The sequence below is a fragment of the Temnothorax longispinosus genome, chromosome 11 (assembly GCF_030848805.1).
Source record: "Temnothorax longispinosus isolate EJ_2023e chromosome 11, Tlon_JGU_v1, whole genome shotgun sequence".
NCBI lineage: Eukaryota > Metazoa > Arthropoda > Insecta > Hymenoptera > Formicidae > Temnothorax > Temnothorax longispinosus.
The window spans coordinates 974519-999982 of record NC_092368.1 but is presented as its reverse complement, the minus strand read 5'-3'; the positions used below and the strand labels follow the sequence as shown (position 1 = coordinate 999982).

The following is a 25464-nucleotide window of genomic DNA, read 5'->3' as shown; positions in this document are numbered from 1 at the left end:
CTTAAAATGTTAATGCAATGGGATTAAAGAAACTCTTAACATGGCTCATAAATGCAAACATTTATTTAACACAATATTGGTAATACATTTTTTTCTTTTTCTTTTCTTACAAAAAAAAGTAAACCAAAATCGCCCGGATGCTAAAGCTAACGCGAACGTGGGAAAGACCTGATGTATTTCGAGTATGAAATTAATGTAGCCAATATTATATAGCTTTTAAGATACATAAATCATACATAGGTTCACTCGAAACGGGGGAGAACATAAAAATCGCGACAGAAAAAAAAGAAAATAAATGCAAGACTTCCCGTGCCAAAGTCAAGGTGCTAAAAAATCGAAACGAATTACGTAGAACTTAAAATACGTTTACACTTTCCTCGTATAAATTTAAAAAATTTTCGCGTTAAATGTCAAACTTAAAAGGAAAACGATTATCCTAGGCGCCTTAAAATTTAAATTGAAAGGTTTTGGTTCCTACGAGAAGGCACTGTAATCACATGTTCTTATGAATTACTACGCTTCGGAATCACCAGTCTTTGGAAGCAACTAGAATATTTCATTTTATTTCGGAGCTAATATATATCGCGACGTATCTCTTAACTCTCGAGTTTTCCAATGCAAAGAGGAGAAAAGAATTAGAGAAGCTAAACTGAGATTAAGAACTAACATACTCTATAGACATATATACAGCATACTTGCTTGACATTTCTTTTACGAATGGCAATGCGAAGTAATTAGAAATAAACACGACCATGGACATACTATTCTGTGGACGTTCGTCGAAATATTTCTATACGATTGGCTCGCGATTTCTCCATTCTTTCACGCAGACTTTTAGAAAGTGTATTTTTGTACGCAGGCGCACCATATCGGTCTTGCTAGCGAGACCGAGAGAGAAAGAGAGACGCGGTGAGCGAGTGATCGTAAATATGTTCCACCATAAATATGAACATGATCTGAATTGTTATGTACAAGACGACGTAACTTGGCTGCATTCAATTCTCTTCCCCTCTCAGCTCCAGAGGCGTCGTTATTTTCCTCTTGAACAGCAGAATGTGTGGTTCTGAAATGTGATTCACAATTCGATTAAAAGATCTCCGCAACGAGTACTTACATGCAAAGTATACTAGGATGTCCTGTGGTACTTACCGGGCTCGTGAATCATGTAGTGCACCCATCCTTGACTTTGCTGGACTCCGATAGCTCTCCATTCCTGCTCGGACAGCAGATGAGTCCTCGGCACCAGTTTCACCATTTCTTTCGGCAAAACGACATGCCTGGGCAAAGAGAAGACAATAAAATAAGAATGAAAAGACAGAAAACTAAATTAATAAATACGTGAGAAAAAAATTAGAAATATGTACAATAAGCTTGACTTGCGAATTTTTCAAGATCTTATGCGTACATTAGTTGAGAAAAAGTGAAAAGGTTTTTAAAGAAATTCATAAACATGCAAAATCTCCATCTGAACGTACAATCCCTTTAATAACAGTTTAATAACAGTTGATTAAGGAAAAGAATAGAAATTTAACCGAGCTCGACTTCTCGTTCAATTTTACACGTATAGATTTCAAAAATTGGCACCGTCAGGCATGGAAATAGCAGCTTCTAATTAACATTGTAACAATTCTATAATCGCGATGAATCGTCGTCGAATTTTTCTCTCATCCTTTTAGCTCGAAGAAAACGCGCATTGAAAATCATTTCTCGGCAGCATGATTATTTATCCTTTTTTTCCTCACGCGTCCTTCCAACAGGAGAGCATTCGTCGCGGCCGTCGCGAGTGCTTCCTCGCCAGGAAAAGCAAAATACCGCGCGTTACCGAGGTCCTGACCAAATAAGATTCGCAATCCGAAATAAAACGACGGTCTGGTTTCGGGAACCTTCGATCGGCCATTTAAAAGTTTCGATCCCGAAGAGCCGGCGAGACGAACGGCAACGAGGAGAGGGGAAAAAAGGGTCCGGATTAAGGGCGCAGAAATGCTCGACGGTGGGTAAAAGACGCCCGAGGAGAGACGTTCAACGTGGGAATTTCCACGGGGAGAGGGGACGCCATTACGTATCGCGGGGTCCCACGCGTCTCGGGCCAGGGAGGCCCCGGGGGCACTCTCTCACGCCGAGGATGATCGCCTACCTGTACTCGTACTTATCGTCGTAGTACTTGTCGGAGTAGTAGATGTGCGGCATCGCGTCCTTCGACTCCGTGGTGGCGTTTCTAGGCGGGAACAATGACCGATTTTGGAGACGCGCTGGGTCTCTTCGCCAGACGGGCACGGCGGGCACTCTCCGAGAAGGCCACCCTCGATCGCGTGCGTGCGTACGCTGTCTAATTTGAAAGTTCCAACGGATGTGTCGGCCGAGCGTGCGGAGTGGAGGCCGCGGGGACTGCGCGAGTCAAGAGGGGGGCCAGAGTCAACCCGGGGAGGGGCCGCCCACCCCCCCGCGTCATCGTCGATTTTTCGCGCGACGAGGTTAAAATCGCGTGAAGTGGACGGATCGACGAGGCGAAATCCCGCCGGCGGTTTTTCTGCTTCTTTTCTCGATCTCCCCGACGTTGACTCGCGTCGTCCGGGATCAGCTGCGCCGACCGCGGCAAGATGGCGCGCGTCTGAGTCCTGAGACGTTCGTCCGACATCCGGCTCTTCCCCCCTCGGGGAGAAAGTGAGGTTAGGTGCCGCAGGGTTGACGATTTATTTACTTATCTGTTTTTCTTTTTCGCTGATGCCTTGACGCGATGGAGAAGCATTCGCGCGACCACAGTAAACACAGATCGAGGAAGGTGCGCGACGATGATCGCAGGGGCGAGGACCGAACGTCGCGAGGGACGCGCGAGAGGATCCGCGATCGCGCGGACCACCGGTCGAGTGGCTCGAAATCCAGACGCGAAAGCTCGGCGAGGTCCAGCGAGAGGCGCAAGAAGTCGAGGGACGACTCCCGCTCGCGTCGCGAGTCGCGCAAGTCTTCCAAGCATAAGAGCCGAAAGAGGTGGGTCTCTTCTGTAAATTCTACAAATCATCTCAGATAGCACAAACCTAAACATTATAAACATTCTACAAATATCCTTTAGTGATAGATAGATTTTATTTAACTTCAGCTACAAAGCCGAGTGGACTTGGTTTACTCTTTACCTCAATACATTCTTTACCTCAATACATTTATAAATAAGGCCTGTCTTTTTAGCTGAACTTCTTGCACGGTTCGTCTTTCCTCTTTTCACATTGGAGAGAAAAAGAGATAAGATAAACTATGCAAGAAGTTCAGCTAAAAAGAATAGGCCCATAGCTTCCATATTCTCAGCGCGCTATCATTAACATTATCCTAATTGTCATCCGTACATTTTCAATATTTCTTCTTAATTGTGTTCTTTAACCATATATGATAAATGACATCATGTTTTGTCTACAAAATAACATCCCTCATTCTAAAATCATTCATGTAAATCTTATCTCTTAATCTCCATATTCTCCTAGCTGCAATCCTATTTTCCTACATAATTCCTTACTATTCCATGACCTACCATAAAACTCAAAGCCTAATTCCATGTAATTAAATTTCTGTCTTTCTTCTATATTTTACCTACCATTACCTTATCTCTATCTTTACCTTGTAAATAGTCTTATCAATGAATCCAAATAGAACTTCAAAATAAGATCATTCTAAGTACAACTCAAAGTATACTGTTCTAAGCAGATTTACAAAATGTTCTTTTAGATTCACAGATGATATTCTTACAGAATATCCTCAAAATAGTACATTTGATGTTAAATAGAATAGTCAGACTATATTATGCTATCTGGGATCTGTCAAAGTTGTATCTCCGAGTTCAGTATATTATTTTTGCTTAGGGAGTCATCCTCATCGTCGTCGTCTTCGACCTCGTCGGACTCGAGCAGGTCCAGCAACGGTTCGTCCACAGACTCGTCCTCGGACTCCACAAAATTGCTGGAGAAACTGCAGAAGCAACGACAGAAGCAGACGGAGGAGCGTAAACGTCAGAAGGAATTGATGAAGGCGACGGAGACCCCGGAGGAAAAGCGTTTGCGCCGCCTGAAAAAGAAAGAAGCCAAGGAACGCAAGCGTAAGGAGAGAATGGGCTGGGACAACGATTACTTGCATTACACGAATACAGATAATCCGTTCGGAGATGGCAATATCCTGTCTACCTTTGTATGGTCAAAGAAGCTGGGAAAGGAGGGCCTGCTCGGCGTGGGCAGAGAGGCACTGGAGATTCGTAACAGGCACAAGCAGGAGGAGAACAAGCGGGAATTGGAGAAGGTGAAGAAAAGGAGGCAGGAAAGAGAGCTGGAGCGGCAGCAGAGGGAGGAGGAGATGACCATGTTGCAGCGAGGCAAGGAGGCCGCCCAGTTGGAGCAATGGGCTCGGCAGGAGGATCAGTTTCACCTCGAGCAAGCCAGACTGAGATCCCGCATCAGGATCCAGGACGGCCGTGCGAAACCTATCGATCTTCTCGCAAAGTACATCAGCGCGGAGGAAGAGGTCGACGCGGTGGAGATGCACGAGCCGTACACGTACTTACGAGGTCTGCACGTGAAGGACTTGGAGGACCTTATAGAGGACATAAAGGTTTACAAGGAACTCGAGAGGGGCAAGAACTTAGATTACTGGAACGATATAACGGTAATCGTGGAAGACGAATTACACAAGCTCAGGAAGTTGGAACGAACGGAATACGAAGTTGGTGAGAAAAACGATTCTTTTTTTTCTCTCCCCTATTTTTTATTGTTCTTGTTTGCTCGCCTCACTCGCATCATCTCTTTTTTTAGCTGTTGGCAGAAGAGAAGGGATTCATGAATCTGTCGCCAAAGATGTCACGGCCATTTTTAAGGGTAAAACCGCGACGCAGTTGGAAGCCTTGCAATTGCAAATTCAGAGAAAAATTACAGGGAAGCCAGAAGGCGTCGATATCGGATATTGGGAAAGCCTTTTGTCTCAGTTAAAAGGTAAGATACGATAAATAATGTATTCGAAAACTGTGTAAATAATGATACATCCGATTCATATTAACAATAAGTTTTAAATATGCAGCCCACATGGCGAGGGCGCGGCTCAGAGATCGGCATCAAGAAAACTTGCGTAAAAAGTTGGAAGTTCTGATCGCCGAGCAAGGAGTGGCTAGAGCGGAAAACGAGGCCGAAGGCTCACAGACGCAGGAAAACGAGTCAACTGTAAAGCAAGGTGAACCTTCCAGTACAGCTGTCGAGAAGGACGAAAATAGCCATTCCGAGTGAGTATTCTCTCCCGTGTATCGATTCAAATTTATCTGTTTTTTTTTATACATCGAAATTTGAGTCTATCTCATCTTTGTTAGTAGTAATAAGAAAATACGTAATCGTGCCATACGTTTCAGCGATGATCGAGAGGAGACAAACGCCGCCAACGATCTATTGTCCGAATCCTTCCGCGAGTACGAAACGGGCGGCTACTCGCCCACTTATATGTCTTACTCGCAACTCGAACCGGGCACGTTCATCACGCAGGAGGAGGAGGACAGTCAGCGATTGGAGTACGCGAGGCAGCAGGTCCTCAGCACCGGCAGGAAGATTCAGAATGTGCTGACGAGTGAGGAGCAGGCTATGCACCGGGAGGCGCGCAAGGGCATGGGCTCGGACGAGGCGCAGTTCAGCGTCGAGTCGTCGCTGGAGGCGCAGATCTATCTGTGGTCCGACAAATATCGGCCGCGTAAACCGCGCTACTTCAACCGCGTGCACACCGGCTTCGAGTGGAACAAGTACAATCAGACGCACTACGACATGGACAATCCGCCGCCGAAGATCGTGCAGGGCTACAAATTCAACATCTTCTATCCGGACCTCATCGACAAGAATACCACGCCGGAATATTTCCTTGTAAGATATACATTGCTCTCTGAGTTGCAAATTATGCTAATGAGATTTCAATCTTTTAATCTCGATAAATAATTCTCGATTCCGTCTTTGATTTTCAGACACCCTGCGCCGACAACAAAGATTTCGCTCTCCTGCGATTTCACGCGGGACCGCCTTACGAGGACATCGCGTTCAAAATTGTCAATCGAGAATGGGAGTACTCGTACAAGCGTGGATTTAGGTGTCAGTTTCACAACAACATTTTCCAGCTGTGGTTTCACTTCAAGAGATATAGATACCGCCGTTAACGCATGTACATATCTTTACATAACATATATAATTTTATGGACGACTTGTATATATATCGTATCGTTCCATTGTACAATACGTGAGCGAATTTTTTAGTATTATATTTATAAAAAAAAAAAAAGAATAAAAAAGTCTCGTGATACGAAGCGGCTCTGTGTTGACAAAATAATGCGTAATTTGCAGCTGCCCATATCGTTTATCGCTCGCTCGTTTCGAACGACTTCCGCGCGATGACGAGAACACGCAGTACACGCCGGGCGCGGTATAGTCAGCGGTTTTAAACGGCGGTCGTTGGATCGATTTTTCCTCTGCCACCTGTGTACTGTCACACAGTCGACCGCACACCCATACATGTAGAAAGGTAAAAGCGGGGCTAATGGCAAGGTGAAGCCGAGCTCGCAGTACGCCGCGTAATTCGATGGCAAGGAGCTGCGCGTCGTCGGGAACCTCCGCTTCCGCTCGCGCTCACGCACAATTAAAAATAAATGATCGCGTGGACTGCGTACGGACGACCGCGGCCCGTTATCTACGTGTTCGTGTTTGCATTTGCACGTGCGATTTTCTAAAACAAAGGATAGCGGACGCGCCCGCATTTTTATTTCGGGCGGTGTAAATTATCTCGGCGCTGTCTGATCCCTTTCATATTATAATTATTATTAATCAGATTTCTCGTGCCATTCATTTGGATCGTAACATAGGCATCGTACGGATACCTACCACCTGTTCATCGGACGGGAAAAACGCTACACGTTCGTGACGTCAATCGGATAAACTCGCATTCGAAGAAAAGCGACGACCGTTCGTGTATGTGTGGGAAGCGTAAAGCGAAATTTAGTAGGCGTCGAGAAACGTTCCCTTTCCGGCACGAAAGCTCTCCGAGACGTCGCTGATACGGCAAATTACAGAACGAAGTTTTTACTTCTAAAACAATGAAATTAAAGCGCTGAACTTTGAAGTTTGACTCTTTAATCGCTTTCGTCTGGTATATCGATGTAAAAAGCGTCGGGAGTGAACGGATGCGTTCGCGGAAGAAAATCTATCGTCGGCGGAAAATACGATAATGCTCGTATCGCGGTAAGAGCAGCTCGTGAACTTTTGTACCCGTGATTTGTGAGGAAATCACGATATCGATAAAATCACCATGAAGTGGAAGAGAGGACCGTGCGAGTTTCTGTCACAGAAAACGTTCCTCATAATAAAGGATGACTTGGATATTTCGAAAGGTAATGCTTATTAATATTTCACCGTGCCAAAGATTTTCTTTCTAATTTAATCCTGAAACGGAACATTAATTATATCGATTCAAAAACAATTAGTCACCGATTTCTCTTTTTGTGACTGATCATTTTCGAAATGTGTGATAACGACATGGTAACCCGTTGAAAGCTATCATCACATTTTTGGAATAAAATCTTATCGCGAATAAAAATGATTGTAATAATTGGTCTTCTTTTAAATCTTCAATACTTATCCCTGGTATTCTTCAATAATTACTTTCAGTTTCCAGATCTTAATTCTTAACTATCTGATAATCACAGTATTAATCTGAGGTATTTAAAAAATCAAAAAGTGTGTATTGAAATTTCTTGTAACTATTATATGGCTTTCAACGAGTTAACTGATCTACGTTCGCGTTGACGCTTCCTATCAACGACGGATCGTCTTCGTCTAAATAGGGGCGACCAAGACAACAGACGGCAAAAAGGCAGCGACGAAAAATGCGACGCACACCGGCACCTGGCCGCCAAAGGTGAAGCGCGTGCAGATTTTCTGCGGGGACGAGCCGGAGAGGCCGAAGACGGCGAATCTCGCGAAGCCGAGTGTGCTGGACCCCGCGCTTGTGGATAAGCTCGACATGTCGTTGCTCAGTAAGGAATTACTCAGCGACTCGATGACGCGTTTCCATCGGTTGTCCACGAACGGCAAGCCGGTCAGTGGGGGCACGACATCGTCGTCGTCATCGTCGTCCCTCTCATTGCTGTTGCCGTCGCCGCCGTCGGAAACACGACGACGCCAGAGCGCCGCCGTCAACGTCGCGACGACCACCACCTGGTTGTCTCGCGACGACGTCCCAGTGCGTCGTAAGCGACGGAGCATCGAGCAGATTTACGAGCCGCGGGTCGCAAAGGGCCAAATGGAGGAGATCGACGGGTCGCGATCGCCCGCTGGAAGTCAGAAGAGTACGTCGCCCGCCGCCACCGCGATGCAGGAGCATGCGTCCATCAAACGAAACTCCGACATGAAAAGGCTCGACGATAACAATAATAAGTTAGTAGTATTTAAATTGTAATCGCGGATTAATTGCGTTAATAATATTCTTCTTTAAATTATTTAAAAAATATCAAGTGTTTATACCTAGTTAAAAGATTTATTTTAAATTTTGAAAGTCTTGCATTTTATCTTTGAAAAGTAATTACAGGATCATTTAAGGATCATGATTACTTATTCCGCTCATTTTCACAAACAACTGTTTTATTCTATACTTACATATTTTAAATTCATGTAATTAGAAACAGTCCTCCCAAAGTGCTATCGACGGTGAAGAAGAAGAACTCGAGATCCGGTTTATCGAGTGACCTGGAAATATTTACCGCCACGTCGGCGAAAAGCCTCGCCCCGGAGCCTTGCAAGACCTGCGGACGTCCGGATCAGCCGGAGAGATTCCACAGTCACCCGAAGGGCAGTCAGAAAATCAAGGATATCCCAGCGACGACGACGAAACCGAAACCCGTTGTGCCACCGCCACCGGTACCAAAGTCCATCCAGAAGCCGGTAGCGTTAAACTTCCGTAGCGACCGGAACAAGAATAAATTAGATGACGTCGAAACAAAGTCGAGTCCGGTCGTCCCTCAGGATCTTCCCTCTCAGGATCCGGATCAGCAAGACAGATCGTCGTCCGCGCGGATGAAGCGAGGGCGCAAAACCATCACGTGCTACGTATGCAGTCGGGAATTCGGCACCGCCAGTTATCCCATACACGAGCCTAAGTGCATGGAGGTAAAGGTGGCCACGACATTGTCCGTACGCCCTAAAGCCCTAAAACATAATAATTAATATAATTATCGCTGACATAGTACGATCCATCTTCTACTTCGAATCACTTGTACGCGCCTAAAAATAGATTGAAGCCTAAAATTAGGGTGGCATGCAACTGGCATTTTGAAGAGAGAGGTCGTGGAGTAACCGATAAATTCCTCTCCCCATTTCGTCGCGGAAGCAACAGAAGGTTTATAATATAATAACTCTGCAACAGTAGCGCGCATGTAATAAGTCAAGGCCCTTCCGCCAAGATCGATGGTGGTATAACGTCGCATTGCATGTACCATTAAGCTCGATATCAGATGCATTCGCGTGTAACCGATGTGTCATAGTTGAGAGCTATAGCTGGTTGAGAGGCAGCGATCGGTTGCGGCAATTTGTACGCTTTATACGGGGTGTCTTCGAGCGACCGCGTTTTTTTCCCGTAACGATGGATTATTTAATGAAATACTCTATATCCCGCGTTTGCTCGCGCAAGCCTAGCGCCGAACGTGACGCTACCCGATTCTTATCATCTCGCTTTTCACATCGCGATTTTCGCGATCGATAAGTAAAATTCCCATTTGCACGCCGTCACCCTTATCTATATATGAATAGTATGCATATTTTCAATCGACAAACATTACAGCAAATTACAGTTGCATACCACTGCAGTAATGTGTTGCAATATAAAATCGATACAATAGTTGCACGTTGTATATCAAAAGAAGTCGCGTACAAATTTGTTGGAAAGTTCTTATCAGAGAAGAGAGTTCTTCAAGAATTTTTAAATAACGATAAAATTATCTGATCTGTTTTTATTCGCAAAATAACTATTATGTTATATATTTATTTATAATAATTCTGTACTATATCGTTTATATGTTTACTCAAGCGAGCATCTTTATTACAGAAATGGGAACGCGAGAATAACATGCTGCCTCCGTCTCAAAGACGACCCAGGCCGCAAAGACCCGCGGTTAGCATCGAGCACAACGATTGGAACGCAGCCGCATGGGAGCAAAGTCAGGTAGATCCTTCGTTGTAATTTTAATTAACATTGCCGCGTTAACGATATATCACGAAGCAGTCGTTCGTACGAAATGCGTCGTTTCCACTTGAGCGAACATTGCTGTTTTGCGCTTCGTTAATTTTGTCGGACGACGATGCAATCCTTTTGTCGATGATGCAAGAATCAATTATAGAATGCACATGTGGGGCTCTAGGAGCGCCCGGAAAGATGTACCTGGTGAATCAAACACGAAAAGAATTGGCTTCTGTAAAATTGGCTGTCTTACTCTCGAAATTGGAGAAAGAAAATTAATAAATCCGAATTTACATTTTGAGTTTATCTAGAATCGAGTTATAAGTTTCAATAAGAATGTCGCGTGCGCAGTCTACGAGGATTTCGTGTTTTTCACGAGTGCGTGATTCCAACGTCGAATATTAAAGACTGCTCTTTAACATCTCATATGCATACGACTCGCACGAGCGCATATCAAATGAAGACTGCGCGTTGTGTAGGGAGGGTCTCCGACGATTAACTACCATTTGCGTAAAAAGTCAGAATCGTTCGTCATATACCGAATGATAGATTGGTGATTTTAATACTCTGTGATTACCAGCGATTTCAACATTTACACATGAGCAAACACCGATTCAGAGATGGCCTGGATAAAGACTTTTTTTTAACAAATAATCTTTCTCAGGCCACTTTGCAATTATTAATTAAATCACTGTCCTTTTATCAGTGCGATAATTAACTTGTTAATATATTTCTGTATAAAACATACGATTCTCTTGATATAATTAAATGCGAATATACACATTTTCTTTTCTCTGTAGTTAAATAAAAATAGAACCTGGATTTTCTTTTAGGAGCAATTAGTTCCGTGTGCGAAGTGTGGAAGGACGTTTTTGCCGGAACGATTGCCGGTCCACGAGAGAAGCTGCAAAGCCACGCCGAAGGTATTAAACTCATTCAGTCCCTTTGGCATTATATCTTTTCCACGTGTCGTCTGTTCTTCTAGAATAACGAACGACTGGCCACGACAGCAATCGTGCGTAATGGGCCGCCTACTGTTCCCTGTCGCGTTTGCGGTCGAAAATTCGGTACCAGGAGCATCAAGATTCACGAGCCTCAGTGCAACAGGCGATGGCAAGCGCAGAGTCAGCAGGAAGATCAAGCCCTCTACAAACAGAAATCAGCCGATAGTGGACAGGAAAAATCGTCGATGTATCCGGTGAGTTCTAAAGGACACGGAAAACATACGCGCTTTAATTTCTGAACTCGTGTTACTATATAATTTTTGTGCGAATAAATGTTTCCCCTTTGCAGCCAGCCTTTTTAATATTCCGTGACATTTACAACAAAAGTTCTGAATTTCTATAACGTTCTATAAACGTTGTCTTTGTTATTGTGCGAAATAAACCACTTTTACATCGGATTGTCATATGTGAGACAAAGTAGTTTGCTATAACGACTAGAATAAAAGAATAAGGGTAGCGTTCTTCAAACTTTTGACTTATAGCAAGAGAAATAAGGAGACGCGTGTATAAAACTGCTTGATTTTAGGATTTACTGCAAAAGAAAACAGTTACGTGTTATATTTGTGGCCGAGATTTCGGATCCTCCAGTATCGCCATTCACGAGCCCCAGTGCTTGAAGAAGTGGCATGCCGAGAATGACAAGCTGTCGCCGGCTCGAAGAAGAAAGGAGCCACAAAAACCCGACATTATATACATACGTAAGTCAACGTTCTCGTTTCCATAATACTTATACGCGCCTGTATCCGTAAATGTAACGCGGAAATAAAAAAAATATCGGAAACATTAACAGTATACTTGGAAGAAAAGTTCAATATGTTAGTTAAAGTGTTTAATATGCTAAAGTTATGTTATGTCCATTTCTACCAATGCAAGTTAATTATAATCTCGGTTTAACTTGCTTTTCATCTTTTTCTAATTCTAATGTTTATTTCTATCAACGTAGATTAACTTTAATCTCGTTTAATTTACTTTTTATCTTTTCTTATTGTTAGTTCTGTAAATTAGAGGAAGATAAAAAGTAAATTAAATCGAGATTAAAGTTAATCTACGTTGGTAGAAATAAATATAAGAGTTAGTAAAAGATAAAAAGTAAGTTAAACCGAGATTAGAGTTAATCTACATTGGTAGAAATGGACGTTAAAGTTATTATTAAATATTTAATCATATTGCAATTTATATCTTTTAATTTGACAAATTTTACTTCTTTTCTCCGCGCTTTCCTTTTGCCGAGCGCAAAAACAATCTCAAAAGCACCTAATGCATACTGCTCAGAATTGATTTTTTTCGGAGCTCATGCATGTCTCTTTGATATGCAATACACATTTGCCCTTTTCGCGCCTATTCCTGTCTCTCACCTTGAAGTTCATTCTGAATCACGGTCAAGAGTACTACGAAGTGAATCCATTGGGCCGAAGCGATTACACGCTCATGTATAATATATGAATTCATAATGTTCATCGTGTCCTGCCATAGAATGGAAGTGGGTGTAGTCTTGATTAATTATACATGGATCGCAGATGTATTCTCGATCGGGAGTTCCGCCTACAGATCGATAATTGCTTGACAGAACGGGACGAAAATCTTTTGTCACTCACGTTTTACATATAGGCTGTGCTCCAAAATTCACTGCCAGCGCTGAAAATTTATAGTACACGTTACGTATACTATAGATTTCCAGCGCTGGCAGTGAATTTTGGAACATAGCCATAGGACTAAAAACGCAGTAAAAGAATTTAATCCAAACATCGCCGTGAACTAGAATTAACGGCGAATCTTAAATTTAAATTCTAGAGCTGCCTTAATAGTGAAATAATGGCGAGATTATCGATTTAAAACGAGACAAGGAAATTGTATACAAACCGATTTAAGAACCGATTAAGAACCACAGGCTCTTAAAGCTTCCCCTACGCTTTTCAAGGTACGATACAGTCGGCAATGACTTGACTGTTCGCAGAGGATCCTCAAACGGGAAGCATGGTGGTCGACCAGACGGCGACGGTGGAGGCCAACTGGATGACGCATCTGAGCCAGCTGGTGCCCTGCAAGCGTTGCGGAAGGACCTTTAATCCTGATCGTGTGAACATTCACGAGAAAAGCTGCAAAGGGAGCCGTTAATGAGTCTATTGGTTCTCTCTATCATCCTGTCGTCAGAATATGTTATACTAATCAAGTATTGCTTATACTTTCTAGAAGTGATCCGTTTGTTTTTATATGGATATCGAATAACACCGATTGTGTAACATATATAGGTAGCGTTCATATGCGGCGTTCGGAATTTTTTACTTAAAACTCGCTTCTATGTAGATTAACTTTAATAATTACCGATGGCATATATTGATTATGTAATTCGCGATTAGCGATTTTCTATTTCGAGTAAACGTTCGGACTGTAAAAGTGAGGGATAAAATCCAACACACGGCACCCGACGTGCACCTCGCGTGAACGCACGAATGTTGTTAGACGTTACGGATCAGTGCATATAATTATAACGCAATTTAAGTTTAATTAATTACGCAAATAAATGATCAGCTTATTGTGTATACGTGTCCCGGAGTTGTCGTCACTCTGGTTCACGGATCGTCTCGTCGGTATTTCGATCCTGGATCTGTTTCTTTTGTAGCAATGTTGCGTCGTATAATTTTGTACCTAAAACGAAATACAATTAAACAACGAAGAAAGCGGAATTATGAAAAGTACAAAGAGTTCGGCTACAAAGAGCAAACGTCTTAGCGGGAAAACTCAATGTCGAGCGATATAACGTCTTTGTAATTGACTCGAACGAGAAAGTTTTATAAAATAAAGTCCATTTAAAGGAGCAAAACTCACGGAGTAAATCTTGTTACTTCTCGCCATCTCTTATCATTCTTTTCCAGCCGCGAAGACAATAGAAGTGTGCAAATGGAATTATCGGGGGAAGTATATCAGTGTACAACATCAAGATCAAACCACTCATTTTTAAAATCCGTGCGACAACCAATTATGCGATCTCTCGAACCTATCGAAGATGTTTGATGTCCGCAGATGGCGACAGGTGTCGAGTGCCGGAGTGCCGGAAAAGCAGCAGCAGATTGTACTGATTGGCTATAAAATAGAGAAGTTCTCGAGTTCCTAGAACTTCTCTATTTTGTAGCCAATCAGTACGATCTGCTGCTGCTTTTCACTGCCCATGAAATTTCATAAGGCCACGTGCTTGTGCTTGTGACTGCACGAAGAACATCCCCTGACCCCTCCCCTTCACCAGACCACCCGTCCGCCATGCGGTTAAAGCGAGGAGCACCCAGAGCACACACTTCTGCAAGTTCTGCATAACGCATAAAACGTTCGTGTCCGTTGCAGAAACGTGATAACGTTTATTAAGTGAAACGCAAATGTGGTGCCTGTTCAGAGAAATTCAACACCTCAACCTTGGAATCTGAAAACGTCGGTTGTAGAGCTCGACTGATCCAATCGTCGAAGAAATTATCCGATCGACATGGAAGCGGTCGAGGAGAGCGAGCCCAACGTTCTTCGCGAGATCGCGAGTGAGGAGGAGCTAGCGCAAATCCCGAGAGAATTAACGAGGAATATCAATGCCCATTTTAATGCAAAGTTCGAGAAGTTTATAACCGCGGCGGTTATAACTAAGGCGGTTTTCGAGACCAGCCGAAAATGGTTGGGTAAGCTGGACGCGCCGTTTTGAATTTTTAACAGCTTCGAATATTTGAGGGACGCTCGTTTTATTTACATACTTCTGAAATGCCGGCGCTTTTTATGTACCTTGCTCGAATTTAGGTTTCTTCTAACAATACTTTCGTTATTTACTCAAGACTCAATGTAAACTTCTTTATAGTCTCAAACATCGAAAGCCATAATTCATGGCCAAAATTTATCTTAAAATAAAGAATTTTGCATAAATGGAAGGCCAAGAACTTTATATCGTATGTTGACTTACAGAGCAAAATTTAGAGACGGCGCAGAAGGAACTTGCAGAGCAGAAGTTGGATCTTGACGAGTGTAGAGGGAAGTTGGAGGTAGCGGAAAAGAGCAATACAGAAGTATGTAGCAATCTTGAGGAAGTGAAAATTGAAGTGCACGGATTACAGTAATCTGTCAAACGGTAATGTCACGTTCTTACAATTTCTAATATCGATATATAAAAAAAATTTATAATATTTTGATAACTAATAATATAATTACTGTATAAAATAGCAAGAGACTAATGTTTATTCTTAATGAAGTGTTATCAACATTTAATATCTTGTACATGGATTTGATTTAATGTGGATTACAGGTTGGAGAAGGAAACGTGTGAATTACGTAGGCAGAGAGACACAGTTACGGATGAGGCTAATGCATTACAACTGCAAGTTGAAAGGCGGGATACCGAAATTGAAAGAATGTTTACCGAATTGTCCTCTTCAAGCTCTCAGTTTCAAACTGCCATTGCGACCAAGTGCCAAACTCTTATACAGAAATACTCGCCTCGTATTCTATTAAAAAGTCATTCCAATTGTGTAAACAATATGGAACATGAGAAAACTGAAGTGCACGGATTACAGGAATCTGTCAAACGGTAATGTCACGTTCTTACAATTTCTAATATCGATATATAAAAAAAATTTATAATATTTTGATAACTAATAATATAATTACTGTATAAAATAGCAAGAGACTAATGTTTATTCTCTCTCTTAATGAAGTGTTATCAACATTTAATATCTTGTAATTGGATTTGATTTAATGTGGATTACAGGTTGGAGAAGGAAAATTGTGAATTACGTAGGCAGAGAGACACAGTTACGGATGAGGCTAATGCATTACAACTGCAAGTTGAAAGGCGGGATACCGAAATTGAAAGAATGCTTACCGAATTGTCCTCTTTAAGCTCTCAGTTTCAAACTGCCATTGCGACCAAGTGCCAAACTCTGGTACAGAAATATTCGCCTCGTATTCTATTAAAAAGTCATTCCAATTGTGTAAACAGTATGGAACTTTCTTTGGATGAATCCAAGGAGCTATTACGTTGCAGTTTATCGGCGCTTCCTGTAAAGTATTATAAAAAGTCTATTTTTTATAATAATATTTATTGTAATGTTATTTTGTGTATTAAAGTTTTATATTTTATCTTTGCAGAATGAAATACTACTAGAAATATTAAAAAATTTAGATCTGAAGACGTTATACCTCATGAGTAAGGTGGATAAACGCTTCAAAAATTTAACACAGGACCCTGAACTCTATACACATTTGGATTTAACATATAAATCCAAAAAATATATGTGCCGTGCATTTTCTTATTTTACACCTAGATGTAAATATTTGCAACAATTAGATCTTACATATAGCAAATTTCGTGTTAATGGTCTTGTAAACTTTCTTAATAATTGTGGCAGGCATTTAACGCATTTATGCTTGAGTGCTTGCCGCATAGATGACATGCCTAAAGTAGGATTAAAGCCTGTCCTACTGTCCCGAGAAATTTCAAGGGCATGTAAAAATTTGAAAGGTATATGCATATAGTATATGTATATAATTGTCAATATTATGGGTAAATTGCATAACAACTAATGCAAATTTTTCTTAGAATTGGATCTAAGTGATTGTCAGTGTGATTACGACAAAAATTTTTCGTATTTCGAGGAGCTACATAATTTGGAATCTATACGTTTTTCGGGTCTGCCAATTTCCACGGAACATATTTATAAAATACTGCAAGATAATCCGCGTATTCGTGAGATCAATTTGGGATGCTGGCTAAACGATGAAATTCTGGTAGAGTTTGCAAAGTGTCGTAATTTGGAAGTATTACATACACTGTACCTCGAAGAAGGAAATGTTACATCTAAGGGTATTAATGCTCTCGCTAACTGTAAGAATTTACAAAAAGTGTCCTTTCATCTGTAAGTGTGTGTGTGCTACATTTTCTTTTAAAATACACATATTATTGTATTCTTTATTGAAATATGATTTTTGTTACAGATACTATTACCCAGCGGATGACAGTTTTTTTAGATTATTTTCTTCCTATCAAAACTTGCAAGAAATTAGTTTGTACTTTATTCCTCCCCTCACTAATCACCGGTTGGAATTACTAGCGCAGTGCAAAAACTTAAAATCTTTTGTTCTTCAACATGGTTATACGAGACTTTATCCTTGCAATAATTATTCCGTTATTTTGAAACAATGTCCTAAATTGCAGGAGTTTACTCTCTTGCAGTGTGACATAAATAAGGAATTAGTCAAGCAATGGAAGGAAAGATATCCGCATGTGTCCATCAATATAAGAAATTACTGATTATTTAAATAGTTTTTGTTTACATACTGTATATTTACAAATAAAGTTTATGTCTACTATTTTAAAATATAAAAATTATTAATTTTAATTTCAGTAAAATAAATTTTTCTTTTTAAACATGAATACAATAAGTTGAGCCAGAGAACGTCTTTAAAAATAGGTATTTTTCAGGAATTTTTTATAGGGGAACGAAGAAAGCAAATAACGTTAAACTTTGCATGTTCTTTTAATCTTATTTTAAGAATATATTTTTATTTTTTAAGTAAGAAAAATGTTCTTTTCTATGTTATATCCTGATCACTAAAAGACGTAAATAAGAGACGAAGTAAAGTTAAACAAGGACAGATATAGAGAAAACAGGATTAGAAATGTTGACATTACCGACGTCAACATTTCTAATCCTGTTTTCTATGTTATATATCTATATCTGTCCTTGTCTAACGAGAGGCATCTGTCTTTGTTCGATTGCTGCGCCATCTCTCGCTACACGCAATACTGCTTATTCTATCAACCTATAAATGTGCTAACAAAGTATAGTGGAACACCGAAAGAACACGCGGACACGCGCCGCGCACGGGTCGCGTGCCATGCGCGCGCAGCTTCACGCCCATTGGACGCGCGTCGTGTTCCCGGGGTGTGGGGTGGTGGCAGGGGGGTGGGGGCGCGCCGAGCGCAGGAGCGCGCGCCGCCGCAACGCGGCGCTCCCTTCACGCATAAGAGGCGACGTACGGGCTCACGGCGGATAGCTTGTTCTTTCCGAGGGAGTCCGCCATAGTTGGTGCACGTATAATTCGAACCAGGCCGTCGGCAATCGGGCAACATCCAAGATGGTACGTAGCCGCGTCGCGACGCCGCCGCGGCGGTCCTCGCCCGCGTGTCGCCGCGCTCGCGCGGCCGCCAATATTATTCGCGGAATATCCCTCGGCGGCCGCCCGGGCACGCCGAGGCTTGCGGCCCTCGCGGTCCTGCGCATCCTCTCCCCTCCGCGTGTTGCCCGCGTTTCGTACGCGCTCTCGCGCGCTGCGTCTCGCCACGACGGCGCGATTACTCCGGATTGCGCAATTTCGTCCGCGCGTGATCCCCGCGGGCCACCCGGATCTCACGGGGGCCCACCCCGGATCCGGATCTGTCGACCACGCGACGGAACGGGACGTCCACCCGGGGGAGGGGGGGGGGGACGCGCTAGCTCTCGAGAAAGATTTCACCGTCGCGGCATCGCCGCGACGTGTTCCCCGCGAGCGGAAATGGCCTCGTGTCATGGTTGCGCCTCGCGTGGCTCTCGACGCGCAACGTGCTCACTTAGCGGTTGGGAAGAGGGGGCCAGCGGGGCAACGCTAATCTTCCTCGAAGTCCCTCGACGCTCTCGGAATCGGGAATCTACGAGCAGGAAAACGCGTCGGCCGTCGAGCGTCCTCGGGAAGTCGTCGCGGGGTGTCCCGAATGGAAGAAATATGTTTCGGTGTTGCGCTCGCCAACGTGGTGGGCCTCGCGTGCCTTTTAATGCGCGAGGCAACGTGTTTCCCAGGGCGGTATTGTTCCCTCGGGACTCTCCTCGGCGACGATGATCTCGGGACGCAGATTGGAACGAAGAAAGCACGCAAGAAAGCCCTGTTGAACGTCACAATGATATATTTTTGTGGTATCATACATTCACATTTCCTATAACGTGTTGAGTATTGAAAAATGAATCACTGTATAAGTACAATTGTGCCTAGAACAGTGGAATGAATTTCTTTCCTAATCTCAACCGATTCCTAGTGTTAGTTTGAGACAATTCTAGATATCTTGCCGAATGTTCAAGGTGTATGTTTCAATATGGTCATTGTCAAAATCCATTGCAAAGGTATCACGCTTTTGCAAGGATCAAAGTGTGATTCAATATTTTATATTGCATCGTGGAAAGAAAGTGTTTTTTTAAATCCAATCTGTGAAAGATCTGTTTCTCCCCAGTGTCGCAATATGTTGCAATAGTCGTGGGAGAAATTATGTACGTAGCGAATCGAATCATTACCGAGTTATTACTGGCCGACCGTTGATTATATTGTATGTCTATACATTTACATACACACACACATAGATTTGAATCACAGATCAATATGTTGATAAGGTTTGTCACACGGTGACACGGTTGTAATTTGTAATGTATTATATAATCCATAAAATTAAAGTTATTCTTTTTCAATGGGAAATCTGTTGTTGCAGGTGAACTTTACGGTAGACGAGATCCGTGCCATGATGGACAAGAAGAAGAACATTAGAAACATGTCCGTCATCGCGCACGTCGATCACGGAAAGTCAACTCTGACCGACTCCCTTGTATCCAAGGCCGGCATTATCGCCGGCGCCAAGGCTGGCGAGACCCGATTCACGGACACGCGCAAGGACGAGCAGGAACGTTGCATCACCATTAAGTCCACGTAAGTTGGCGGTCACTCGTGCTCTTTCTCCGTTTGAAAATCTTACATTTATCCATTATCGTCATGCATTAATATCGCTTACTACTCTCCTTTTAGCGCTATTTCCATGTTCTTCGAGCTCGATGAGAAAGATTTAGTCTTTATCAAAAATCCTGATCAACGTGATAAAGATGAGAAGGGCTTTTTAATTAATCTGATCGATTCACCCGGACACGTAGATTTTTCGAGCGAGGTCACAGCTGCCCTCCGTGTCACTGATGGAGCCCTTGTTGTTGTTGATTGTGTATCCGGTATGTGTTTTACGATTTTCTTCCGGTTTTTCTCTTTTGTGTGGGTCAGGTTTTTTTTGCCGCGATTGGAGAGATTCGAGTCTTCCAGCACACAAGGGTTACTCTGCAGTATGCCGTTTGGTTTGCATAAACTGATCGGCGTACGTTGACAGTGTTGACAGTGCAATGGAAGAAGAGTAAAGAAAAGCAATTGTGTCTAAACGCTGTTAGTGGACCTCTATCCTTATGTCCGTTATTAACACGCTACGATACGGATGCTACATTTCCTTTTTGATGACGTTACTGTATCGTTTCCAGAGTATATTTCATCATTTTGTAGTAACATAATTCGTACCGGGAAACAAGTAACCAACAATTCCTTGAAATGAGAAAGGTGATTGTAATTATTCGCTTATTTCCTTCTAGGTGTATGCGTACAGACTGAAACTGTACTGCGCCAAGCGATCGCTGAGCGCATCAAGCCTGTTTTATTCATGAACAAAATGGACCGCGCGCTATTGGAACTCCAGCTCGATAGCGAAGATCTCTATCAGACTTTCCAGCGTATCGTTGAGAACGTTAACGTTATTATTGCAACGTACTCCGACGACGATGGACCTATGGGCGAAGTTCGAGTAAGCGAGATGAAAAGATTTCTTAATGTGAAAAAATACAATCTTTGCGCATATCATTCTTAAATGTATACTTGTAAAATAGGTAGATCCCAGCAAAGGATCCGTAGGTTTCGGTTCCGGCCTTCACGGCTGGGCTTTTACCCTAAAACAATTCTCCGAGATGTACGCCGAGAAATTCAAGATTGACGTGGTGAAACTAATGAACCGACTATGGGGCGAGTCCTTCTTCAACCCGAAGACCAAGAAGTGGAGCAAACAGAAGGAGGCCGATAACAAACGATCCTTCTGCATGTACGTCTTAGATCCAATTTATAAGGTGAGCTTTCGCAATCTCGAACGTTACGTAAGATGATCTGTGTCTGCGTTATCGCCGTAAAAAAACGTTGATAACTAAAATGAAAATTCTTTCTAGGTATTCGATTGTATTATGAATTACAAGAAGGAAGAAGCAGATAATCTTCTGAAGAAGCTGGATATTGTGCTGAAACCCGAAGATAAGGACAAGGACGGGAAAGCTCTGTTGAAGGTAGACTTCTTTCGATTGTTGTACAGATACATATTGAATGTAAATGCGCTTCATGATGATAGTTTCATAGCTTTTTTTTCTGACACCTCTTCCGACTTATAATGAGGGAGTGCTAAATCTGTATCTGATGGACATTCGATGTCCGCATGCGGGTTTACTTTCTTTGGGAAAATTTTTTCATTGTGTCGCGTGATTTTTTCCAGGTTGTTATGAGAACATGGTTACCTGCCGGAGAGGCTCTTCTTCAGATGATTGCCATTCACCTGCCGTCTCCTGTAACTGCTCAAAAATACCGTATGGAGATGCTGTACGAAGGGCCGCTCGATGACGAGGCTGCTGTTGGAATTAAGGTTCGTGATACATGCCCGAGTCGCTCGGATATTTGACGCGAACACATGATGAATATATTTCACAGACCTGTACCGACGCACGCCGCGAAATGAAGGAAAGAGAAATACTGAAACGAGAAGAATTATAATAGATTATTGATTGAGAGAGTTTGCTTTCATTAATTAAGTCATTCTTTGCAGAACTGCGATCCAAATGGACCACTGATGATGTATGTCTCGAAAATGGTACCGACATCGGACAAGGGACGTTTCTACGCTTTCGGCCGAGTGTTCTCAGGCAAAGTGTGTACCGGCATGAAGGCCCGCATCATGGGACCCAACTTCCAACCGGGCAAGAAAGAAGATCTCTATGAGAAAGCTATCCAGCGTACTATTCTGATGATGGGTCGTTACGTCGAAGCTATCGAAGATGTGCCTTCTGGTTAGTATATATATCTCTCTCAAGATTGCTGCGATGCTTATTTCCAACTGCGCGATTTATTTCCAAAAATGATGATTGTTCTACACAGACCTGTTCTGACTTATCGTGATAGACAGATTAGAACGGCCAGCTGATGCAGCTAGATGAAATTTAAGGTTATCTAGCTGTGCATCCACGTGTTATAACCAATGACTCGTTTGCGCAGGTAATATTTGCGGTCTTGTCGGCGTCGATCAGTTCTTGGTTAAGACCGGTACCATCACAACGTTCAAGGACGCGCACAACATGAAAGTTATGAAGTTCTCCGTATCGCCTGTCGTGCGTGTCGCGGTCGAGCCGAAGAATCCTGCTGATTTGCCAAAATTGGTCGAAGGTGTGTAAGCTTCCCAGCTTAATTTATATTTGATTAATTTTTAGACTCAAAGTATAATTAACTTTTGTTGGAAATCTGTGATTTTTGAAATATTAAATTAGATTATCTCGTACTACTTTACTAACAATCTTCAATCAGCCTCGTACGAAATCGAGACACTTATTTATGATGAGACTTATATGAGCATTGGGTTATGAAGATCCATGATTTAAATTTTTCCATCTGACGATATATCGATAAATATTAAATATTATTATTTGATATCACGTTCGCGCGTTAATGATTTAATTTATGCACAATTCAACAGGTCTTAAACGTTTGGCGAAATCCGATCCTATGGTACAGTGCATCATCGAAGAATCCGGCGAGCACATTATCGCCGGTGCCGGTGAGTTGCATCTCGAGATTTGTCTGAAGGATCTGGAGGAGGATCACGCATGCATCCCGATCAAGAAGTCCGATCCCGTCGTATCGTACAGAGAAACGATCTCCGAACAGTCGAATCAAATGTGTTTGTCGAAATCCCCGAACAAGCACAATCGTTTGTTCATGATGGCTTGTCCGATGCCAGATGGTCTCGCTGAGGACATTGACAGTGTAAGTTTCATTTCTTTTTCTGCAGAAAATTTAATCAGTATCGCAGTACCTTCAATAAAATTGAAATGAAATGTGATATTCAAATGAGAAAGATAGTAACACAGCAGTAATCGCATCAGTTTGACGCTTTGATCCGAAGGTAAAATTTTAATCTTTCGATACTTGCAGGGTGACGTTAATCCGCGCGATGACTTCAAAGTGCGCGCTCGTTACTTGAACGAGAAATACGATTATGACGTGACGGAGGCGAGGAAAATCTGGTGCTTCGGACCTGACGGCAGCGGACCCAATATACTGGTCGACTGCACTAAGGGTGTACAGTATCTCAACGAAATTAAGGACTCTGTGGTAGCTGGATTCCAATGGGCCACGAAAGAGGTAGGAAAATGTCTGCCTTGGATCTGCTTGGATCGCAAGCGCACGGATTATTAACGTTCACGCGATAATTCACTTTCACATTGCTACAGGGCGTTCTTTCGGAGGAGAATTTGAGAGGTGTACGGTTCAACATACACGATGTAACATTACACGCCGACGCGATCCACAGAGGTGGTGGTCAAATTATCCCTACCACAAGACGTTGCCTTTATGCCTGTCTTCTCACTGCCTCACCCCGTCTCATGGAACCCGTTTACTTATGCGAAATTCAGGTAAAGTATCGCGACGACGTGCACCGTCGACTTTACACACGAATCGCATTAGAAAACCGACAGGTCAGCTAAATATCGAAATTGTCTTTTCGCAGTGCCCAGAGGTAGCGGTCGGTGGTATCTACGGCGTGCTGAATCGTAGGAGAGGTCACGTGTTCGAAGAACAACAGGTGGCGGGTACTCCCATGTTCGTAGTTAAAGCGTACCTTCCCGTAAACGAATCCTTCGGCTTCACTGCCGATCTGCGCTCCAACACCGGTGGTCAGGCTTTCCCACAGTGCGTGTTCGATCACTGGCAGATTCTGCCAGGTGACCCGATGGAACTCAGCACTCGACCTTACCAAGTCGTGCAGGTACGTGTATTATCTCATATCTTTTTTTTTTCTATTTTAATGGATATTAAGACAAAATACGGGTCTTTTCGTCAAACGGACCGATGTCTCGCCACGTGCATAACTGATGGCGGCGATGATTCAGTGCGCCGCTATTTTTAATCTCGTGGGAAAGAAAACCGTTTTTTAGTTTCGGTATTCCAGTAGTCTATTCTGGTTTGCCTGAATAGGGAAACGTACAATTTTTTTCGCATAAACAAAATTTGATGGGGATAACTAGTTGCTTATCACAGTTCTAATCAAATCCACGTATTGATGAAAATTTGTATTTTTTGCAGGATACACGTAAGAGGAAGGGATTGAAGGAGGGTCTCCCAGATTTGAACGCATACCTTGACAAATTGTAACCTCAAGTCCGCGCATCATATTTAAATACCTATTTAAATATTGTAATTCGATTAATATTGCTGGAGCTGTTGTATACAATTACAACACCGATTTACTATAAATTTTATTTTGCGCAATCATCCGTGAGAGACACGCAATTATAAATACGAACAAGAATAATAAAATGTAATTATGACGAAGGAAGCAAAAAAAAGAATATGCGGAGTATATATCTGCATGTAAAAGTGGGGCGGTATGTTTTGTACATTTATTTAATTAAGAACGGTAACAAGATCAGCCGGTTGCTTACGTTTTTTTTTAGCATATTGGGTGAATAGCTATGATTGTTATTATGGCGTTTTCCGCGCCGATCTTTGTTTAAGACGAAGAAAAATAGAACGATCCTATAATCGTTTACATTGCTTTTTTACTGGAAAACAAATTTAATATCTTATGTTACATTGCGAACTTTTCAAACGATTGGATGCAAATGGTTCCCGGAAGCTACTAATACTAAAGAGGAAGAGAATCATCAACAATGTACTCATACTACGAAAAATATCAAGAAATTAAACCTGAAATTATGAAATAGAACAACGGCGAGCACTTTTATTTCCTCTGCTTAATTAATGGGCATCGAACGAAATGACGTTACTATGCATGCACGTTAATTTATTGCTTACGAAACTAAGTAGTTACCATTTACCTCGTACTCCTTTACTCACAATTTTCTAATCTCCAACTGACCTGTTATAACAAAGGATCAAAATCAAACCGGAATTACGAGTCAATTATTCTCACATAGAATCACAAAAAAAGATTCTTTAATAAAATTTTTTTTTTCCAAAAATTGAAATGTCGATTTTCTCACAAAATCTTATTTACAGCAAAGCAATAGATCTTATCTCTGCACATTAATGACGCATTGTTTTTTAATTTCGATAACACGATATCTCTCTTCGCATATCCTGATATTTTCTACAGTTAGATCGCATTCACTTACATTTTATC

At 42.3% G+C, this 25464-nt stretch overlaps 5 protein-coding genes across 9 annotated transcripts; 4 read left to right on the top strand and 1 right to left on the bottom strand.

The window, feature by feature from the left end:
- Positions 1 to 41: 41 nt before the first annotated feature.
- Cks30a (Cyclin-dependent kinase subunit 30A) lies at positions 42 to 2540 on the bottom strand. Its single transcript, XM_071793674.1, has 3 exons — positions 2135 to 2540; positions 1150 to 1277; positions 42 to 1063 (listed from the first exon to the last, which is right to left on the bottom strand). Exons 1-3 carry the CDS (start codon positions 2185 to 2187, stop codon positions 996 to 998), a joined length of 249 nt encoding a protein of 82 aa, XP_071649775.1. The 5' UTR covers positions 2188 to 2540; the 3' UTR covers positions 42 to 995.
- Positions 2541 to 2583: 43 nt separating this feature from the next.
- LOC139822089 (splicing factor Cactin-like) lies at positions 2584 to 6162 on the top strand. Its single transcript, XM_071793627.1, has 6 exons — positions 2584 to 2985; positions 3846 to 4699; positions 4785 to 4961; positions 5047 to 5245; positions 5369 to 5867; positions 5966 to 6162. Exons 1-6 carry the CDS (start codon positions 2735 to 2737, stop codon positions 6152 to 6154), a joined length of 2169 nt encoding a protein of 722 aa, XP_071649728.1. The 5' UTR covers positions 2584 to 2734; the 3' UTR covers positions 6155 to 6162.
- Positions 6163 to 6543: 381 nt separating this feature from the next.
- LOC139822090 (uncharacterized) lies at positions 6544 to 14043 on the top strand. 3 transcript variants are annotated; one of them, XM_071793629.1, is made up of 8 exons: positions 6548 to 7378; positions 7832 to 8423; positions 8666 to 9152; positions 10087 to 10203; positions 11052 to 11141; positions 11204 to 11416; positions 11749 to 11920; positions 13141 to 13280. In XM_071793629.1, the coding sequence occupies exons 1-8, from the start codon at positions 7297 to 7299 to the stop codon at positions 13164 to 13166; spliced, it is 1779 nt and encodes a 592-aa protein (XP_071649730.1). In that variant the 5' UTR covers positions 6548 to 7296; the 3' UTR covers positions 13167 to 13280. The 3 variants fall into 3 exon arrangements, with proteins under 3 accessions (XP_071649731.1, XP_071649730.1, XP_071649729.1); XM_071793628.1 differs by having other exon boundaries at positions 6549 to 7378; positions 13177 to 14043; XM_071793630.1 differs by lacking the exons at positions 11749 to 11920; positions 13141 to 13280 and adding an exon at positions 11512 to 11742 and having other exon boundaries at positions 6544 to 7378.
- A 150-nt stretch (positions 14044 to 14193) lies between these two features.
- Positions 14194 to 17555, top strand: LOC139822091 (uncharacterized). 3 transcript variants are annotated; one of them, XM_071793631.1, is made up of 7 exons: positions 14194 to 14878; positions 15156 to 15318; positions 15493 to 15774; positions 15955 to 16246; positions 16335 to 16707; positions 16786 to 17101; positions 17181 to 17555. In XM_071793631.1, the coding sequence occupies exons 3-7, from the start codon at positions 15599 to 15601 to the stop codon at positions 17494 to 17496; spliced, it is 1473 nt and encodes a 490-aa protein (XP_071649732.1). In that variant the 5' UTR covers positions 14194 to 14878; positions 15156 to 15318; positions 15493 to 15598; the 3' UTR covers positions 17497 to 17555. The 3 variants fall into 3 exon arrangements, with proteins under 3 accessions (XP_071649732.1, XP_071649734.1, XP_071649733.1); XM_071793633.1 differs by lacking the exon at positions 15493 to 15774; XM_071793632.1 differs by lacking the exon at positions 14194 to 14878 and having other exon boundaries at positions 14885 to 15318.
- A 613-nt stretch (positions 17556 to 18168) lies between these two features.
- Positions 18169 to 25050, top strand: Eef2 (eukaryotic translation elongation factor 2). The gene is made up of 14 exons (XM_071793778.1): positions 18169 to 18326; positions 19699 to 19913; positions 20010 to 20203; positions 20609 to 20817; positions 20900 to 21133; positions 21230 to 21343; positions 21547 to 21693; positions 21874 to 22114; positions 22320 to 22487; positions 22795 to 23084; positions 23253 to 23462; positions 23552 to 23734; positions 23830 to 24087; positions 24405 to 25050. The coding sequence occupies exons 1-14, from the start codon at positions 18324 to 18326 to the stop codon at positions 24471 to 24473; spliced, it is 2535 nt and encodes an 844-aa protein (XP_071649879.1). The 5' UTR covers positions 18169 to 18323; the 3' UTR covers positions 24474 to 25050.
- The last annotated feature ends 414 nt before the right edge of the window (positions 25051 to 25464 follow it).

Bases quoted from the DNA above. Each gene is read 5' to 3' on its own strand.
- LOC139822090 (XM_071793628.1), top strand. From the start codon at position 7,297: ATGAAGTGGAAGAGAGGACCGTGCGAGTTTCTGTCACAGAAAACGTTC. The intron at 8,424-8,665 runs GTTAGTAGTATT...TCATGTAATTAG, and splicing joins CTCGACGATAACAATAATAA to AAACAGTCCTCCCAAAGTGC. The intron at 11,921-13,176 runs GTAAGTCAACGT...GACTGTTCGCAG, and splicing joins ACCCGACATTATATACATAC to AGGATCCTCAAACGGGAAGC.
- Cks30a (XM_071793674.1), bottom strand. From the start codon at position 2,187: ATGCCGCACATCTACTACTCCGACAAGTACTACGACGATAAGTACGAG. The intron at 1,278-2,134 runs GTAGGCGATCAT...CTCTTTGCCCAG, and splicing joins GACGATAAGTACGAGTACAG to GCATGTCGTTTTGCCGAAAG. The intron at 1,064-1,149 runs GTAAGTACCACA...ATCACATTTCAG, and splicing joins CTACATGATTCACGAGCCCG to AACCACACATTCTGCTGTTC.
- Eef2 (XM_071793778.1), top strand. The intron at 19,914-20,009 runs GTAAGTTGGCGG...CTCTCCTTTTAG, and splicing joins TGCATCACCATTAAGTCCAC to CGCTATTTCCATGTTCTTCG. The intron at 21,134-21,229 runs GTGAGCTTTCGC...AATTCTTTCTAG, and splicing joins TCTTAGATCCAATTTATAAG to GTATTCGATTGTATTATGAA.
- LOC139822089 (XM_071793627.1), top strand. From the start codon at position 2,735: ATGGAGAAGCATTCGCGCGACCACAGTAAACACAGATCGAGGAAGGTG. The intron at 5,246-5,368 runs GTGAGTATTCTC...CATACGTTTCAG, and splicing joins GACGAAAATAGCCATTCCGA to CGATGATCGAGAGGAGACAA. The intron at 5,868-5,965 runs GTAAGATATACA...TTTGATTTTCAG, and splicing joins CCACGCCGGAATATTTCCTT to ACACCCTGCGCCGACAACAA.
- LOC139822091 (XM_071793631.1), top strand. From the start codon at position 15,599: ATGTTTACCGAATTGTCCTCTTCAAGCTCTCAGTTTCAAACTGCCATT. The intron at 16,247-16,334 runs GTAAAGTATTAT...TTATCTTTGCAG, and splicing joins GCAGTTTATCGGCGCTTCCT to AATGAAATACTACTAGAAAT. The intron at 16,708-16,785 runs GTATATGCATAT...AATTTTTCTTAG, and splicing joins GGCATGTAAAAATTTGAAAG to AATTGGATCTAAGTGATTGT.